Source organism: Sebastes umbrosus, chromosome 23 (genome assembly GCF_015220745.1).
Source record: "Sebastes umbrosus isolate fSebUmb1 chromosome 23, fSebUmb1.pri, whole genome shotgun sequence".
Lineage (NCBI taxonomy): Eukaryota > Metazoa > Chordata > Actinopteri > Perciformes > Sebastidae > Sebastes > Sebastes umbrosus.
The window spans coordinates 1,493,647-1,511,676 of record NC_051291.1 but is presented as its reverse complement, the minus strand read 5'-3'; the positions used below and the strand labels follow the sequence as shown (position 1 = coordinate 1,511,676).

Genomic DNA, 18,030 nt, shown 5'->3' with positions numbered 1-18,030 from the left:
ATATATACATATAGAGTATATGTATATATGTCTATGTCCACCTACATCCATTATGTCCACAACCACATCCGGAAATACTTCTTCTTCTTTGGTGAGATAAAATACTGTTACAAAACTACACACTTTTAATTGTTTCATTTTTATTTATCAATAAATAAAATGTATATATTAATACGTATTAATATGCAGATTTTTTTTATTATTTTTTTATTTAATTAAATGTTTCTTATGCACTGAATGTGGGAGAACTGGACCACCCAGATCCCTCGCAGTCATTTAGAAGGAAAAAGTCAATTTTTCCTTCAAGATGAATGACACATTCAACGGATTTTTTTATCTATAATAAATCAGATTGTTCATTATATGTGGGATAAACCGGAACCCCCGGAGAAAACCCATAAAGCACATTTATACCACAATAATAGACGACACTGACTACTGAGGTGGCGCTGAGAGCTCAAGAATTCACATTCATTTAGAAGGAAAAAGTCAATTTTTCCTTCAAGATGAATGACAAATTCAAAAGATTTTTTTTCTCTATAATGAATCAGATTATTCACTATATGTGGGATAAACCGGAGCTCCCGGAGAAAACCCAATAAAGCACCTTAACGCCTCGTCACGGCGTTGAACATAGAGGTGAAGAACCTGCACATGCAGCAACACTCTCTCTGCGGTGTCTTAAGGTGACCTTTGACAGCGCGGGCAATATAGTCTCCAAGTCCTGGATCATCCGTTTTCAAGGACATCATTACACATGATATATTGCACCACTTCTTACAAAGGTCCCGGCAAATGATCTTTTCGAGGTTCTCGAACGTTGTCAGGTCGCAATCAAAATCGATACCCTCGAGTTCGGCCCATGTTCTCTCAAGAAGACCCCCGATGAGGTCCTTGACGTTTGAAAGGGACCAGCTGACTTTGGCCTTCTTGAAGATCCTCGACACGAGCCTCTCCATGAGGACCTCGACGCACAATTTGTTTTGCTTGTCCCGCGCTTGCCGTGCGAAGTCTTCACGACTTATCGTCATGGTTACTTGGCGAGGCGGTGCAGCGATGGCGACAGGTTTGTTGGCCCTGAACTCAGCGGCCATTATGGCGTCTTTCACCTTGTCGGCGAGGTCGCCCGCCTGAAAGATCTGCCACCATCTGGCCAGAGACAGGAAGTTGAGCACCTTCCGCCTCAAGTCAGCGAGAATGTTTGCACGTATCACCGGCTCGGGGATGATCTCTGGCCCGTCTGCGATGTGCGTGTAGAGGAGTTCACTCAAGAGGTTTGTGAAAACCAATACTCGATCGGCGGGAATGTTTAAGCCCGGAGAAGCAAGTCCCAGAAGTTTGCGTGTCTCTTGCTTTTTAAGCAGAGAGTTAAACTTCTTCATGAGAGCATTCACCGACTCCTGGCTGGGAACTTTCTTGCCGCGGTGGAAACTCTTCGTTATTTGTGCAACGATTCGATGGAACCACGCTTTGGCAAAACACTTTCCCAAAAGCTTCTTGATTTTGCTCCAGATGCTTTTCTTAGAGCGTTTGCTCCTCTGTTCCGACGGAGTCGGGTCTGCAGCATCTTCAGCGATGGTCCGAGTGATGTCCTCTGCAACGTCTTCAATCTCCCGAGAGTTTTGAGATTGCAGCAGCGTGTACTCAGAGTCTGGTACGTCAACCAAGAGACGTTGTGTGATATCATTCAACTCATGTCTGATGATATCTTCGATCGAATTAGTTTTTTTCATCTCAGTCACAACGTCTGATGAAACGTCTTCTTCGTACGACTCGATATCTTCCAGGACCAGTTCTTTGACAGCGGACAGACCTGCCCTGTGCTTGCGTGGTCGAAGTGAAAACACAGTGGGCATCATGGCGATGAGTGCCTGGAACACTTTGCAAGCATCCAGGATCATGCTGTTGAGTTTACTGGGTGGAGTGAAGCGCTGGATGACGCCCTCGGGACTGGAGAGGGCACTTTGGACGCTGTCTGAAACCTCTTGAGAGATCAAGCTCGTCAAGCTTCGTGAGCTGGGACACGACACCGAGGCGTCCACGCCCAGAGCTTCGGCAAAACACTCCCCGATCGTGTCGCCCAGATGGGTTTTGACGTCTTCCTCAGACACCGCGGTTGTGCTCCCGAGAGACTTCATGAAGTTCTTTAGCACTGTTGCTACGATGTCCAACATCAACTCTCCCATCATGGTCATGGCGGTATCATCTGGTCGGCAGGTTTTCAGTGATACCCACTGTTCTTCTGTCATCCCTTCAAAAAAGGAGCGTAACAGCTGGGTAATGGCAGGGACGTACATTGAAGTCAGACATTTTGATGATTCAATGATACTGATTTATCCTCAGTTATATTCGCTGCCTCGTGGAGTTGGAGATGACTTCCCTGCTTCTTTCCGTGGATGTCTTCCTGTCTGGTTTGGTCCTAAAGGTTCAAATCAGCTTCTATTCATAAGCTCTCATTTCACACATCAAAGCCATTTTCATGACGTCACCTATGATGTCATAAAGCCATTAAAGCCATTCGAAGTGCGTCATCACTTCACAGCGTTCCATGAGGGCCCCGCCCATTCCAGCAGCTACCGCAGCGCAGCAACCGTTGCTAGGCAACAGCTGCACCCTGCAAACATCCTCAGAGGGAGTTTTTCAAACAACCTTTTTAATTATAATAATTATGATTATTATTATGATTATTATTATCCACACATTAATATTACAGAACATTAGACGTTGTATTTGGAAGGGAATAACTACATTTTTTAAATTTTTTTTGTATTGAAGATAATTCATTTACAAACATTAAGGCATTATAATCTAAACTCAATACTTCTAATCCTTTTATTTATTCATTAATCTATTTTCATTAATTTTTACATTTATTTATTTATTTTGCAATATTATTTATTTATTTATTCCTGCACGATTTTCCTTTTGCATTTCACTCCTTATTTATTTCCCCAAACTTACTTACTGTAATAACTGTGTATGAGCCGTTCACCTATTTATTTCTGTATTTTCTTTATACATATACTTCAAACTAAAATACTTATGTAATAAGAAAATCCCTTAATTACAAAATTAAGTAAGATTCTTAAAAAATAAGTAAATTACTTAATTATAAAAATCGTCAAATCCTTTATTACAACATTAAGTGAAATTCTTATGAAATGAGCAAAATCCTTCATTAGAAATAAAGTAGTAAAAGTAAAATCCTCAATTATAAATTTGTGTAAATTTGTTAAGTACAACATCAAGACAATTCCTAGAGTACAAAATTCAATAAATTCCTTAAATGCAAAAGTAAAATTCATAGAAATTAAGCACATTCTTTAAGTGCGAAATTAAGTAAACTCCTTATGTACAAAAATTAGCCAAATTCTACTGAAATAAAATAAAGTAAAATTCTTATATAATAAAAAAAATCCTTAATTAAAGAAATTAAGTAAAATTCTTAAAAAATAAGTAAATTACTTAATTATAAAAAAGATCAAATCCTATATTACAGCATTAAGTGAAATTCTTATGAAATTAGCAAAATCCTTCATTAGAAAAAAGTAGTAACAGTAAAATCCTCAATTATAAATTTGTGTAAATTTGTTAAGTTCAACATCAAGAAAATTCCCAAAGTAAAAAAATTAAATAAATTCCTTGAATGCAAAAGTAAGTAAAATTCATAGAAATCAAGCACATTCTTTAAGTGCAAAATTAAGTAAACTCCTTATGTACAAAAATTTGCCAAATTCTACTGAAATAAAATTAAGTAAAATTCGTATGTAATAAGAAAATTCCTTAATTAAAATAATTAAGTAAAATTCTTAAAAAAATAAGTAAATTACTTAACAATAAAAATCATCAAATCCTTTATTACAGCATTAAGTAAAATTCTTAAAAAATAAGTACTTAATCATGAAAATTTGCAAAATCCTTAATTATAATATTAAGTGAAATTCTTATGAAATAAGCAAAATTCTTCATCAGAAAAAAAGTAATAAAAGTAAAATCCTCAATTATAAATTTGTGTAAATTTGTTAAGTACAACATCAACAAAATTCCCAAAGTACAAAATTTGGTAAATTCCTAAAATACAAAAGTAAAATTCATAGAAATTAAGCACATTCTTTAAGTTCAAAATTAAGTAAACACCTTATTTACAGAAATTAGCCAAATTCTACTGAAATAAAATTAAGTAAAATACTTATGTAATAAGAAAATGACTTAATTAAAACAATTAAGTAAAATTCTTAAAAAAATAAGTAAATTACTTAATAATAAAAATCATCAAATCCTTTATTACAGCATTAAGTAAAATTCTTAAAAAATAAGTACTTAATCATGAAAATTTGCAAAATCCTTAATTATAATATTAAGTGAAATTCTTATGAAATAAGCAAAATTCTTCATTAGAAAAAAAGTAATAAAAGTAAAATCCTCAATTATAAATTTGTGTAAATTTGTTAAGTACAACATCAACAAAATTCCCAAAGTACAAAATTTTGTAAATTCCTTAAATACAAAAGTAAAATTCATAGAAATTAAGCACATTCTTTAAGTGCAAAATTAAGTAAACACATTATTTACAGAAATTAGCCAAATTCTACTGAAATAAAATTAAGTAAAATACTTATGTAATAAGAAAATGACTTAATTAAAACAATTAAGTAAAATTCTTAAAAAAATAAGTAAATTACTTAATAATAAAAATCATCAAATCCTTTATTACAGCATTAAGTAAAATTCTTAAAAAATAAGTACTTAATCATGAAAATTTGCAAAATCCTTAATTATAATATTAAGTGAAATTCTTATGAAATAAGCAAAATTCTTCATCAGAAAAAAAGTAATAAAAGTAAAATCCTCAATTATAAATTTGTGTAAATTTGTTAAGTACAACATCAACAAAATTCCCAAAGTACAAAATTTGGTAAATTCCTAAAATACAAAAGTAAAATTCATAGAAATTAAGCACATTCTTTAAGTTCAAAATTAAGTAAACACCTTATTTACAGAAATTAGCCAAATTCTACTGAAATAAAATTAAGTAAAATACTTATGTAATAAGAAAATGACTTAATTAAAACAATTAAGTAAAATTCTTAAAAAAATAAGTAAATTACTTAATAATAAAAATCATCAAATCCTTTATTACAGCATTAAGTAAAATTCTTAAAAAATAAGTACTTAATCATGAAAATTTGCAAAATCCTTAATTATAATATTAAGTGAAATTCTTATGAAATAAGCAAAATTCTTCTTTTGAAAAAAAGTAATAAAAGTAAAATCCTCAATTATAAATTTGTGTAAATTTGTTAAGTACAACATCAAGACAATTCCTAGAGTACAAAATTCAATAAATTCCTTAAATGCAAAAGTAAAATTCATAGAAATTAAGCACATTCTTTAAGTGCGAAATTAAGTAAACTCCTTATGTACAAAAATTAGCCAAATTCTACTGAAATAAAATAAAGTAAAATTCTTATATAATAAAAAAAATCCTTAATTAAAGAAATTAAGTAAAATTCTTAAAAAATAAGTAAATTACTTAATTATAAAAAAGATCAAATCCTATATTACAGCATTAAGTGAAATTCTTATGAAATAAGCAAAATCCTTCATTAGAAAAAAAGTAATAAAAGTAAAATCCTCAATTATAAATTTGTGTAAATTTGTTAAGTACAACATCAACAAAATTCCCAAAGTACAAAATTTGGTAAATTCCTTAAATACAAAAGTAAAATTCATAGAAATTAAGCACATTCTTTAAGTGCAAAATTAAGTAAACACCTTATTTACAGAAATTAGCCAAATTCTACTGAAATAAAATTAAGTAAAATACTTATGTAATAAGAAAATTACTTAATTAAAACAATTAAGTAAAATTCTTAAAAAAATAAGTAAATTACTTAATAATAAAAATCATCAAATCCTTTATTACAGCATTAAGTAAAATTCTTAAAAAATAAGTACTTAATCATGAAAATTTGCAAAATTCTTGATTACAACATTAAGTGAAATTGTTATGAAATAAGCAAAATCCTTCATTAGAAAAAAGTAAAAGTAAAATCTTCAATTACAAATTTTCCTTATGTACAAAATTAAGCTAAATTCTAATGAAATACTAAAATTCCTTCATCACACTATAAGCTGTTAATACTCTTATATTTTTGCTCCCAATGGTATTATTATGGTTATTTTATAAGCTAAATGTGGTCCTGCTCACAACAATAAATGAGCCATGTGAACCACAAGGGGGCGCTAAAGTGAGCTCATAAAGTTCATGTGTCACTAACCAGATGAAACTGGTGTGAAAACAGCCTCTGGTTTTTAATACTCTACTGTGTTTGCTGGCTACATGACTTTGATTCATTCATTATAGATATTTTTGAATCACAAACACCAACAGATTGTCAACGTGGCAGCAGATGTGCTTCACCAACCCTGGATGTGCTCCAGATCTACAGATCCAACATGTTTTTACTCTGATCTCAGGATTTCATTCTTCAATTGTCTTCAGATTTGACAGGTAATACAGACTTTAGAGGATATATATCAATGTTCTACATTTATCTTAATTTAATATAAAGCACTGTTCCCGATCGGCCTGGGTCGGACTCCGGTATTCCTGCTTTCAAGTCTAGTTTTCAATGACACTTTATGTTTGTGAGGTGTTTTTAGAGATTTACATCTTCAGGAGGAACCAATGGGCTACAAGAGACTAACACATTGTTGGTTTTCATGTTGAGAGTGAAACAGATATAGTATATGATGTAATAGAATAGAAGCAGCCTTCTTGTTTAAAGGGAACATGCGTCTAAAATGAGCTGCTGCTGGGTTGTGTTATAAATCCATCTGGATGTGAGATGAGCTCCTTGGAGGTGCTACTCTGCTCCCTGAGCTCCTTCCTCTTCAGCTGCAGGAACACCCAGGTTATAATAATCCGGCTCAGCCTTCTCCCGTCTGCTCGGCCTCTGCCCCCTCTTGCCCTGGAGACACATGACAGCACACAGATGTGACTTCCTGCATCACTCCTCTCTCTTCACTTCAATAAACACAGACTGAGTGCTTCATGTCAGTCAGCGGTCTGAACAACAGACGTGTGTCAGTACCTTATAGTAGAAGTAAAGGCCAATGTTCTCCAACAGCAGAATCAGCGGCAGGACGATGGCTCTGATGATGAAAGGCCTTAGATCTGATCAAACACATGGACAGTCATCACATCACATCACATGACATCATGAGTCCAACAGCTCCCATTAAACACAAACTGTAGTGACCTGAAATCTAAAAGCACTTCTTCAATCTGCTTTATGTGAATCCAGGCTCTGAGGACGGAGACTGTTCTTTGTTGGACAGATTAGAAAGTCCTCTGAGATTAATCTGTAGAAATACAACTGACGTGACTTTAGTGAGACTTTTATATGTTTACAACCAAACATGCTCCGTCCTCCAGTCGACTGTTTGCTGTTGACATTCATCCACTTTGTACAAGTGTGGTTACTATATGACATGTGGAACACAATGACAGTAGTCACAGTGTCATTCCACAAACAACAACATGCACGGACTTATTATGACTGAACATGTCATAACCCTTAAAGTACTTTGATGAAGTACTACTAGTACTACTTAAATGAAGTACTACTAGTACTATATTTCTCTCTTTAATCGGTTGTGAGCAGACGTCCTAAAGTGACGTCATCTCCACGTAGAATAAACCTCTAACTTTTATTCATGTTTTAATCCCTATGATCTCTGAAGGCTCCGACAAAATTCATCAAACTTCTTAAATACAAAGATAAGGAAAATTATTATGAAAAAAATTCCTTCATTACAAATTAAGTAAAATCTTTAATTATAAAAAATAAGCAAAATTCATAATTACAAAATTAAGTTAAATTCTTATGAAAAAAGAAAATATTAAAATACAAAATTAAGTAAACTTCTTATGAAATAAGAAAAGTCCTTAATTATTAAAATAAGCCCAATCCTTGATTAGAGAATGAAAGCTTCTCTGTTGTCAGCTGATCATTTCCACATTTTCCAAACCTGCATGTAAACAGTCAGCTTACCTGCGACGGTGAGAGAGATCAGACGGCTCTCAGAGAAGAAGTCGTGAGAAAAAACATAGACGTGATAAACACATCTGTAGCTTCCTTGGTGGGCGGGCTCTGCAGCAGGAAACAGGAAGTGGGCGGAGTGATTGACAGCTGGCTGGGTGTACTTGAGTGCTGAGGTGGAGGAGGTGAAGGTGAGCTGGAAGGAGCCTCCTGGGTACTGTGGCTGGACGGAGCAGCTGATGGTGAAGGTGGAGCCCCTGAGCACGTGAAACCCCTGCTGCTGGGCCTCGGAGACCCGGTCCACGGAGGAGGACCCAGAGATGTTGGGCTGAAGCAGCAGGTCTGTAAACACAGAGAGATGATTGGCTGAGAGCCGGAGCACGTTCAGTCTGAAAACAGCGTGCACTGGTTTGCTACGGTTTCTGGGTTGAACGGCGTGTTTCCTGGAAATGGTGCACAACAGGCTTTGAGGTGCGTTTCCTCTCATTTGGTGGGTGTGTCAGAGGTGTTACCCAATCAGCCGCGACGTGCACGAACCCCGCCGTATTATAAAGGCAGTGCATTCGCGTAGCACAACAGAGTGTTCAATGCACCGCCGTTTCCGTTTAAACGTTTATCTGTAACTGTTATTTAGGATAGTCAGAACTGAATTACAGATATCTCTAAATGTCGTTTTGACTAGTCACAATGAGGTTATAGATATCTGGAATAAGAACTCTGACTAGTCACAATGTGATTACGACTAGTCAGAATGTAGTTGTAGATATCTCTAATGTTGATTCTTGATAGTCAAGCTGAGCTATTAAATGTTAAAACAGCTCTCCATACACTTCTCTACACTTTAGGATGTCATTGTCCTGGATAACTTTACAGTTCAGTCCAATGGAAACCACCGACTGTCACTGTGACGGAGGAAGGAACATACTGGAAACATTACTGTCATAGATGATGTCATAGATGATGTCACTGATGGGCTTACCTGAGCAGGTGAGATTCAGGATGGAGACAGAGGAAACTGATATTGCACACTCCCTCAGAGCAGATCCAGACTGAACACAGTCAGACCTGATCCACCACACAGATCTCCGTGAGGACCCCTCTCTCTGTTCTACAGAAACAGCAGAGCCACAGTCCAAGTCTCTGCAGACAGCAGCTGCTTCCTTCAGGGTCCAGCCAGAGCCCCTCACTGGTCTCCAGTCTCCCTGTTTCACCTCCAGTGTTCCTGCACAGCGACTGTCTCCTCCCACCAACCTGACATCATCAGGCTCTGAACAGAAACAAGAGAGTCATCAGTAAAAGAATAAAGTGAGTTTCATTAGAACAGAAATGAACCAGATCAGAGCTGCAGCTCCTCTTCTACCTGAGCAGGTGAGTCCAACAGCTTTGCCAGGTGAGCAGGTGTTTCTTTCTGAGCCTGAGCTTCTACAGTCCAGGAGAGCAGACTCAGTTCCTCCACACTGGAACTCTTTGGTCCACATTGAAGTCTCCACGTCTCCATAGAGCGCCCCCTGGAGGACTGAAGGAGCCCCACAGCCAAGCTCCCTACAGACCACCTCTGCATCCTGCTGGTCAAAGTCAGCGTCACACACTGAGGACCACCACTGGTTAGAGGGGTTAGTCTTCACCTCCAGTCTGCCTGAGCACAGACTAGTCCCATTCACCAGCCTGACAGAGTCTGGAGAGATGATAGAAGATGAAATAGAGAGAGATAAAAGACACCAGACACTCAATAAAAAGATGTCATGAAACAACAATTCAGTGATTCCAACTGGAGGAGTTCAGAGCGGTCCCTGCCATCGATTATCTAGCAGCACACAGCCTCTTCTCAAGCCTCAGGGCCCTATTTTAACCTTTACATGATATTTTAGCAGATAATTAGTAAATAATGTTTATAATAAAGTAGTTTTAGATAGATTTTGAGGTAAATATTGGGGTAATTTGGCAGTAATTCCAAAGAAATATCAAATAGGTTACTTGCTAATTATCACCTAATCACCATGAGAGTTGCGGAGCTGTAAAATGAAGTGTTAGCCAACGTAGTGCTATGATGTTGGATGTTACAGGGACTGTGATAAATGTTAATTGCATAAAAAAGTAACTTTTTTTACTCAGATTTTATGCATATGATGTTGTGTTCTTTATACTATGACAGTTTTCCTAAAATTAAATTAAAAGAATTACAATATATGGTGATATACTGAATGGTAACCCCTGTATCATGATACGTATCATATCACCAGATTCTTTCCAATACACAGCCCTGATGTAATAGAATAAATCCAGCCTTCTGGTTTAAAGGGAACATTCATATAAAATGAGCTGCTGGTGGGTGAATATAGAATTTAGTTAAAATAACACACAAATTGATGAAATAGAAATGTGAACAGAGACACCTGTGACGTATCAAAGAGGCCACATGTCATATTTAATTGATGTGGCTTTAAAATGACGGCTCTGAGGAGAGGAGGGCTCATTTTGTTAAAAGCCTGTTGCCTCAACTCCTCTCTCCTCGCGTCTCTTCCTCGCCTCCTCAGCTCACATCTCTGGTGGGCGTGACTAAGACGTGAGGAGAGGAGGCGAGGAAAGGAATGGAGGATGTAGGAACTGTGAAATGGGAAAGGCCTCCAGACAGACAGGTGTGTCCTGTCAGGTGAAGCTCAGCAGTCTGTGGAGAGTTTGAAGCTTTCAGAAACAAGCCCACTTCTATGGCAAACTGTTTCAACATTTAATAGCTGGACAGGAGATTCATCAGAGATATCTGCAACGCTGTTTAGACTAGTCATAACTCTAATTATATACATCTGTAATTACATTTAGACTAGTCATAACTCTAATTCTAGATATCTGTAATTACATTTAGACTAGTCATAACTCTAATTCTAGATATCTGTAATTACATTTAGACTAGTACGATTAAAACTACTTTTACCATTCATGTGTATGGGGTTTCTCATTACAGATATCCACAACTGAATTATGACTAGTCGTAACTCCAGTTTCAGATATCTACAATTTAATTCTGACTGGTCATAATGAGGTTTGAGATATCTGTAACTGTTATTTAGGATAGTCAGAACTGAATTACAGATATCTCTAAATGTCGTTTTGACTAGTCACAATGAGGTTATAGACATCTGGAATAAGAACTCTGACTAGTCACAATGTGATTACGACTAGTCAGAATGTAGTTGTAGATATCTCTAATGTTAATTCTGGATAGTCAAGCTGAGCTATTAAATGTTAAAACAGCTCTCCATACACTTCTCTACACTTTAGGATGTCATTGTCCTGGATAACTTTACAGTTCAGTCCAATGGAAACCACCGACTGTCACTGTGACGGAGGAAGGAACATACTGGAAACATTACTGTCATAGATGATGTCATAGATGATGTCACTGATGGGCTTACCTGAGCAGGTGAGATTCAGGATGGACTTAGAGGAATATGATGTTACACACTCCCTCAGAGCAGATCCAGACTGAACACAGTAAGAGCTGATCCTCCACACAGATCTCCGTGAGGACTCCTCTCTCTCTTTTACAGAAACAGCAGAGCCACAGTCCAAGTCTCTGCAGACAGCAGCTGCTTTCTTCAGGGTCCAGTAAGAGTCACTCACTGGTCTCCAGTCTCCCTGATGTTTCACCTCCAGTGTTCCTCCACAGCGACTGTCTCCTCCCACCAACCTGACAGGCTCTGAACAGAAACAAGAGAGTCGTCAGTAAAAGAATAAAGTGAGTTTCATTAGAACAGAAATGAACCAGATCAGAGCTGCAGCTCCTCTTCTACCTGAGCAGGTGAGTCCAACAGCTTTGCCAGGTGAGCAGGTGTTTCTCTCTGAGCCTGAGCTTCTACAGTCCAGGAGAGCAGACTCAGTTCCTCCACACTGGAACTCTTTGGTCCACATTGAAGCCTCCACGTCTCCATAGAGCGCCCCCTGGAGGACTGAAGGAGCCCCACAGCCAAGCTGCCTACAGACCACCTCTGCATCCTGCTGGTCAAAGTCAGCTTCACACACTGAGGACCACCACTGGTTAGAGGGGTTAGTCTTCACCTCCAGTCTGCCTGAGCACAGTCTAGTCCCATTCACCAGCCTGACAGAGTCTGGAGAGATGATAGAAGATGAAATAGAGAGAGATAAAAGACACCAGACACTCAATAAAAAGATGTCATTAACAACAATTCAGTGATTCCAACTGGAGGAGTTCAGAGCGGTCCCTGCCATCGATTATCTAGCAGCACACAGCCTCTTCTCAAGCCTCAGGGCCCTATTTTAACCTTTACATGATATTTGAGCAGATAATTAGTAAATAATGTTTATAATAAAGTAGTCTTAGATAGATTTTGAGGTAAATATTGGGGTAATTTGGCAGTAATTCCAAAGAAATATCAAATAGGTTACTTGCTAATTATCACCTAATCACCATGAGAGTTGCGGAGCTGTAAAATGAAGTGTTAGCCAACATAGTGCTATGATGTTGGATGTTACAGGGACTGTGATAAATGCTAATTGCATTAAAAGTAACTTTTTTTACACAGAGATGTCATGAAACAACAATTCAGTGATTCAAACTGGACTCAGAACAGTTCCAACATGAGTTCATCACCAGAAAGCTGTAAAGCTGAAGAAGGAGTCCTTTCAGGCTGGTTGCTGGTTGGCTGAGGGGACTCCTGAAGCAGCAGGCATGTATGTTTCATATTAGTGATGTGACGGTGAGGAAATGTTCCCTCCGGTTAATGAACTGATGGCAACACCAATGTTACCGATTACACCGGACATTTTACAAGAACAGATTACAGTCAACATGTGTAGCGTGCTGACTCTGATCTCTACCGTCGGGTGGCGGTGTGTCTCACACCTGCTGTAACCGCTCCGTCCTCCTCGCGGCGATTACCTCATTAACGTTGTGGATCCCTCATAGCATTTGGGTTTAAATCTGAAATATTGCCAAATAGGTGCGTTTGCTTTTCACTTCGTCACCAAATCCTCCGCCATCGTCTTGTCTGCCAGCTCTCTCTCATCCCGTGTGTGAAACCTGACTCCTGCTACTCTGAGCTGACTCCTTACAGAGCAGATGCTTTCACTTTCAGATCGTAGCGTCCGTCGTCCGACTATCTGTTGATAACATGCTGCTGACACACCAACATAAAGTAAATGGGTTTTATTACTGTATAAAAAGCGAGACGAGGGTGGGGACGGTGGGGACGGTGGGGACGTAATGTAATCGGTGTGTGCCCGACCACCATGTAACACCGACTACCGCGACAAGCCTATTTCACATCTACAGATATACATCTTGGTGCATTCAGCAGCTGATTTACGGAGGCAGCAGATCAACAGACTCCATCATGGCTGCTAGAGATAGTCTGCTGGGATTCTAGCTGCTGCATGTGTGTGTCATTATGGGTATATTACTGTCATAGATGATGTCACAGATGATGTCACTGATGGGCTTACCTGAGCAGGTGAGATTCAGGATGTAGTTAGAGGAATCTGATGCTGCACACTCCCTCAGAGTAGATCTAGACTGAACACAGTAAGAGCTGATGTCCCACACAGATCTGACTGAGGACTCCTCTCTCTGTTCTACAGAAACAGCAGAGCCACAGTCCAACTCTCTGCAGGCAGCAGCTGCTTCCTTCAGGGTCCAGTAAGAGTCACGGTCCGTCACTGGTCTCCAGTCTCCCTGATGTTTCAGCTCCAGTGTTCCTCCACAGCGACTGTCTCCTCCCACCAACCTAACAGGCTCTGAACAGAAACAAGAGAGTCATCAGTAAAAGAATAAAGTGAGTTTCATTAGAACAGAAATGAACCAGATCAGAGCTGCAGCTCCTCTTCTACCTGAGCAGGTGAGTCCAACAGCTTTGCCAGGTGAGCAGGTGTTTCTATCTGAGCCTGAGCTTCTACAGTCCAGGAGAGCAGACTCAGTTCCTCCACACTGGAACTCTTTGGTCCACATTGAAGCCTCCACGTCTCCATAGAGCGCCCCCTGGAGGACTGAAGGAGCCCCACAGCCAAGCTGCCTACAGACCACCTCTGCATCCTGCTGGTCAAAGTCAGCGTCACACACTGAGGACCACCACTGGTTAGAGTGGTTAGTCTTCACCTCCAGTCTGCCTGAGCACAGACTAGTCCCATTCACCAGCCTGACAGAGTCTGGAGAGATGATAGAAGATGAAATAGAGAGAGATAAAAGACACCAGACACTCAATAAAAAGATGTCATGAAACAACAATTCAGTGATTCAAACTGGACTCAGAACAGTTCCAACATGAGTTCATCACCAGAAAGCTGTAAAGCTGAAGAAGGAGTCCTTTCAGGCTGGTTGCTGGTTGGCCGAGGGGACTCCTGAAGCAGCAGGCATGTATGTTTCATATTAGTGATGTGACGGTGAGGAAATGTTCCCTCCGGTTAATAAACTGATGGCAACACCAATGTTACCGATTACACCGGACATTTTACAAGAACAGATTACAGTCAACATGTGTAGCGTGCTGACTCTGATCTCTACCGTCGGGTGGCGGTGTGTCTCACACCTGCTGTGACCGCTCCGTCCTCCTCGCGGCGATTACCTCATTAACGTTGTGGATCCCTCATAGCATTTGGGTTTAAATCTGAAATATTGCCAAATAGGTGCGTTTGCTTTTCGCTTCGTCACCAAATCCTCCGCCATCGTCTTGTCTGCCAGCTCTCTCTCATCCCGTGTGTGAAACCTGACTCCTGCTACTCTGAGCTGACTCCTTACAGAGCAGATGCTTTCACTTTCAGATCGTAGCGTCCGTCGTCCGACTATCTGTTGATAACATGCTGCTGACACACCAACATAAAGTAAATGGGTTTTATTACTGTATAAAAAGCGAGACGAGGGTGGGGACGGTGGGGACGGTGGGGACGTAATGTAATCGGTGTGTGCCCGACCACCATGTAACACCGACTACCGCGACAAGCCTATTTCACATCTACAGATATACATCTTGGTGCATTCAGCAGCTGATTTACGGAGGCAGCAGATCAACAGACTCCATCATGGCTGCTAGAGACAGTCTGCTGGGATTCTAGCTGCTGCATGTGTGAGTCATTATGGGTATATTACTGTCATAGATGATGTCACAGATGATGTCACTGATGGGCTTACCTGAGCAGGTGAGATTCAGGATGTATCTAGAGGAATGTGATGCTGCACACTCCCTCAGAGTAGATCTAGACTGAACACAGTAAGAGCTGATCCTCCACATAGATCTCTTTGAGGACCCCTCTCTCTCTTCTACAGAAACAGCAGAGCCACAGTCCAAGTCTCTGCAGACAGCTGCTGCTTCCTTCAGGGTCCAGTAAGAGTCAGAGCCACTCACTGGTCTCCAGTCTCCCTGATGTTTCAGCTCCAGTGTTCCTGCACAGCGACTGTCTCCTCCCACCAACCTGACAGGCTCTGAACAGAAACAAGAGAGTCATCAGTAAAAGAGGTGAATTTAAGAAAAGATTAAACTGAGACTTGACTTTATTTCTTTATTTCTCTTTTTGTATTTACCTGTTGAGTTGTGATTTTCTTCAGCCTGGAGTCCTGTAGAAATACACAAATATTTATTGTTTTAAGTACATTTTTGGAGACGTGACGGAGCCGCTGACAGGGTGCCTTGAGACTGGCCGTCAGTCATGTGACACGTTTTGCTTGAGTATACTTCAGTGTTTACAGTGTGCAAACTTAATCCTTCATTTAGTCGGCAGTACGCAGAACAATAAGTGAATCTTTCAGTATTTCACGATTGTGGATTCAGTACATAGCGGTGCTAATTTCGGGATCTACTCCAGTCCGCTGTGCACTAATAAAGGCGGTGTGGTAAATTATGTCATGAAAGCAGAATAAAGTGTGTATAAGATTATTATTTATTATTTAAAAAAGTTATATCAAAGAATGTAAACACAAAGGCAAACGGTAACATTTATTCATGCTAAACTTGCAAATAGACACATTTTACTAAAAAGTGTTTAGTATTTCTCAATTCTCAGTGACTTCAAGAATAACAAGTTGAAGTTATAAAAAAAATAAAAATGCTGCCTGTTATATAAATAATTTGTTATTTATGGCCAGTTGCCTTTTTATTTCTTAGAAACTTGCCAATTTCACAAATAAATTGTGCACAAAACAACACTGCAAAACTGGTATTTTGTGTGATTCTTCAACTAATCACACAATAATGCTTGTCACAACTTTGACTTGGTGTGTATTATCCATCAGTAGCAATATCTAGGTTGTTTTGTAGAAAAAAAATACAAAAAATTGTCCCATTTGCATCACGTGACGGACACGGATGTTGTAGTACCGCCGTTTGGCCACTACAAACCAACGACGGTACGTTTTTTTACAATTTTCGTATGCTATTTCATTATTAAATTCACTTTGATTCACCATCAATTTTCATAAAACTGCCAATATTCAGCCTTTCTAGTTCATTGCGCTGGTTAGCATTATAGCTAGGCTAATGTTAGCGTTTAGCAGACGCCTGGAACGTCTGGAAGGGTATAGCCAAACAGAGGCAGAGTAGGGGCGGGCATACTGAGTCGGCACGCCCAGCGAGTCATGAAATCTCCCATAGAAATATATACATAGATGCTGCATTGGACGCTTCAGCCCGTTGCAGCGATACATCAACGTGGGCACCATATTGGACCAGGCAAGACTGGCCTGTAACCCTGTACTAGGGAACGGGGGAGCTGCCGTTTTTCTGGATAAAAAGCACTATAACGTCTACATTCCTCAACCGATTTCAACAAGTCGGTAAGCCAATTGGACAGAGGCTATATTGTTAACATCTTTATGTTTGGGGAGCTGGACTTTGACTATATTGGTGCCTTGGCCTCCAGGAACTAGCCCTGTAGCTTTCAGCCTCCTTGCCCAAGGCACTTTGTAGATATGGCCTCTGTCCACTCAGCATACCCGAGGCCCTGCAGTATGGTATGTGAAGTGGACAAATCAAGTCCACTTCACATACCTTACTGCAGAGCTTCAGGTATGCCGAGTGGACCTTGTCCAATGGCAATACCTCGGCCAATCGTAGCGACTTGGAATTGGATTTCTGTCTCTCAGAGTGTTTTGAGCCATTTTATCAAATTTCTCTGATTTACTTCAAACTTGGCACACGGGAAGCTCCGCCTGCAGGAAAGGAAAAAATCAATGGTTTTGGAAATATAAACACCGAAAATGTCAATATTAATGTATTGCCAGTGGACACGTTGACCTTTCTTGACCTTTAACCAATTAAGGCCATATTTTGGGCGTCGTCCGATGGCAATACCCGAGTGATTAAGGTATTGCCTTTGGACAACCCCGTCCAATGGCAATACCCAAAGAGCCTGCCATCTGGTGGACAGATGAAGGGTTGCGCTGAGAGCCCAGACAATTCGGGAAAACTTTGTAATATCATAACTCCGCGGGGGAAAGGGCCAGAGCTCCAGTTTTCGGCCCCCTCGATCATCTTAAAATGTAGTTAATTTAATAATAATAATAATAATAACTTGGATTTATATAGCGCCTTTCAAGAAACCCAAGGACGCTTCAACATAGACATAAATAAACACAACAAATGGAACATAACAGTAGCTAGGGGCCATAGGCCTTGGTGAAGAGGTGGGTTTTGAGAAGTCTTTTGAAGCTGTCAGCTCGGTGTATAACAGCCAGCCCGCCGCCACGACCCATGGAGCGAGGCTTCTGTATGTAGACATATCCAGGGGGAGTTGCTTGATTAAGTGCCATGAAATCCTGCTGATTTTGCCAAGTCTCAGTTAGGCAGAGAAAGTCGATTTTCCTGTCAGTGATGATATCATGGATGAGTAGTGCTTTATTGTTAATTGAGCGAGCATTCTGCAGCATAAATGTTGCACTGTTGTTAGTGAATGCTGGGGAATATAGAGCCCTTTCCCTGATTTTTAGGACCCCGTCTATGTACGTATGTCTGTATACATGTCTATGTATATATGTCTCTATATA

General features: G+C 39.4%; 1 protein-coding gene across 1 annotated transcript in view; it reads right to left on the bottom strand.

Annotated features, from left to right (window-relative positions):
* Positions 1-6,189: 6,189 nt before the first annotated feature.
* Positions 6,190-18,030, bottom strand: part of LOC119482455 (CD5 antigen-like) — a 54,072-nt gene continuing 42,231 nt past the window's right edge. Inside the window, exons 4-8 of the mRNA XM_037759954.1 lie at positions 13,890-14,204; positions 11,459-11,743; positions 8,061-8,390; positions 7,098-7,180; positions 6,190-6,974 (exon numbers count right to left, since the gene is read on the bottom strand). Of these exons, the coding sequence (XP_037615882.1) occupies positions 6,870-6,974; positions 7,098-7,180; positions 8,061-8,390; positions 11,459-11,743; positions 13,890-14,204 (1,118 nt within the window). The 3' untranslated portion in view covers positions 6,190-6,869. The remainder of the gene's footprint in view (positions 6,975-7,097; positions 7,181-8,060; positions 8,391-11,458; positions 11,744-13,889; positions 14,205-18,030) is intronic.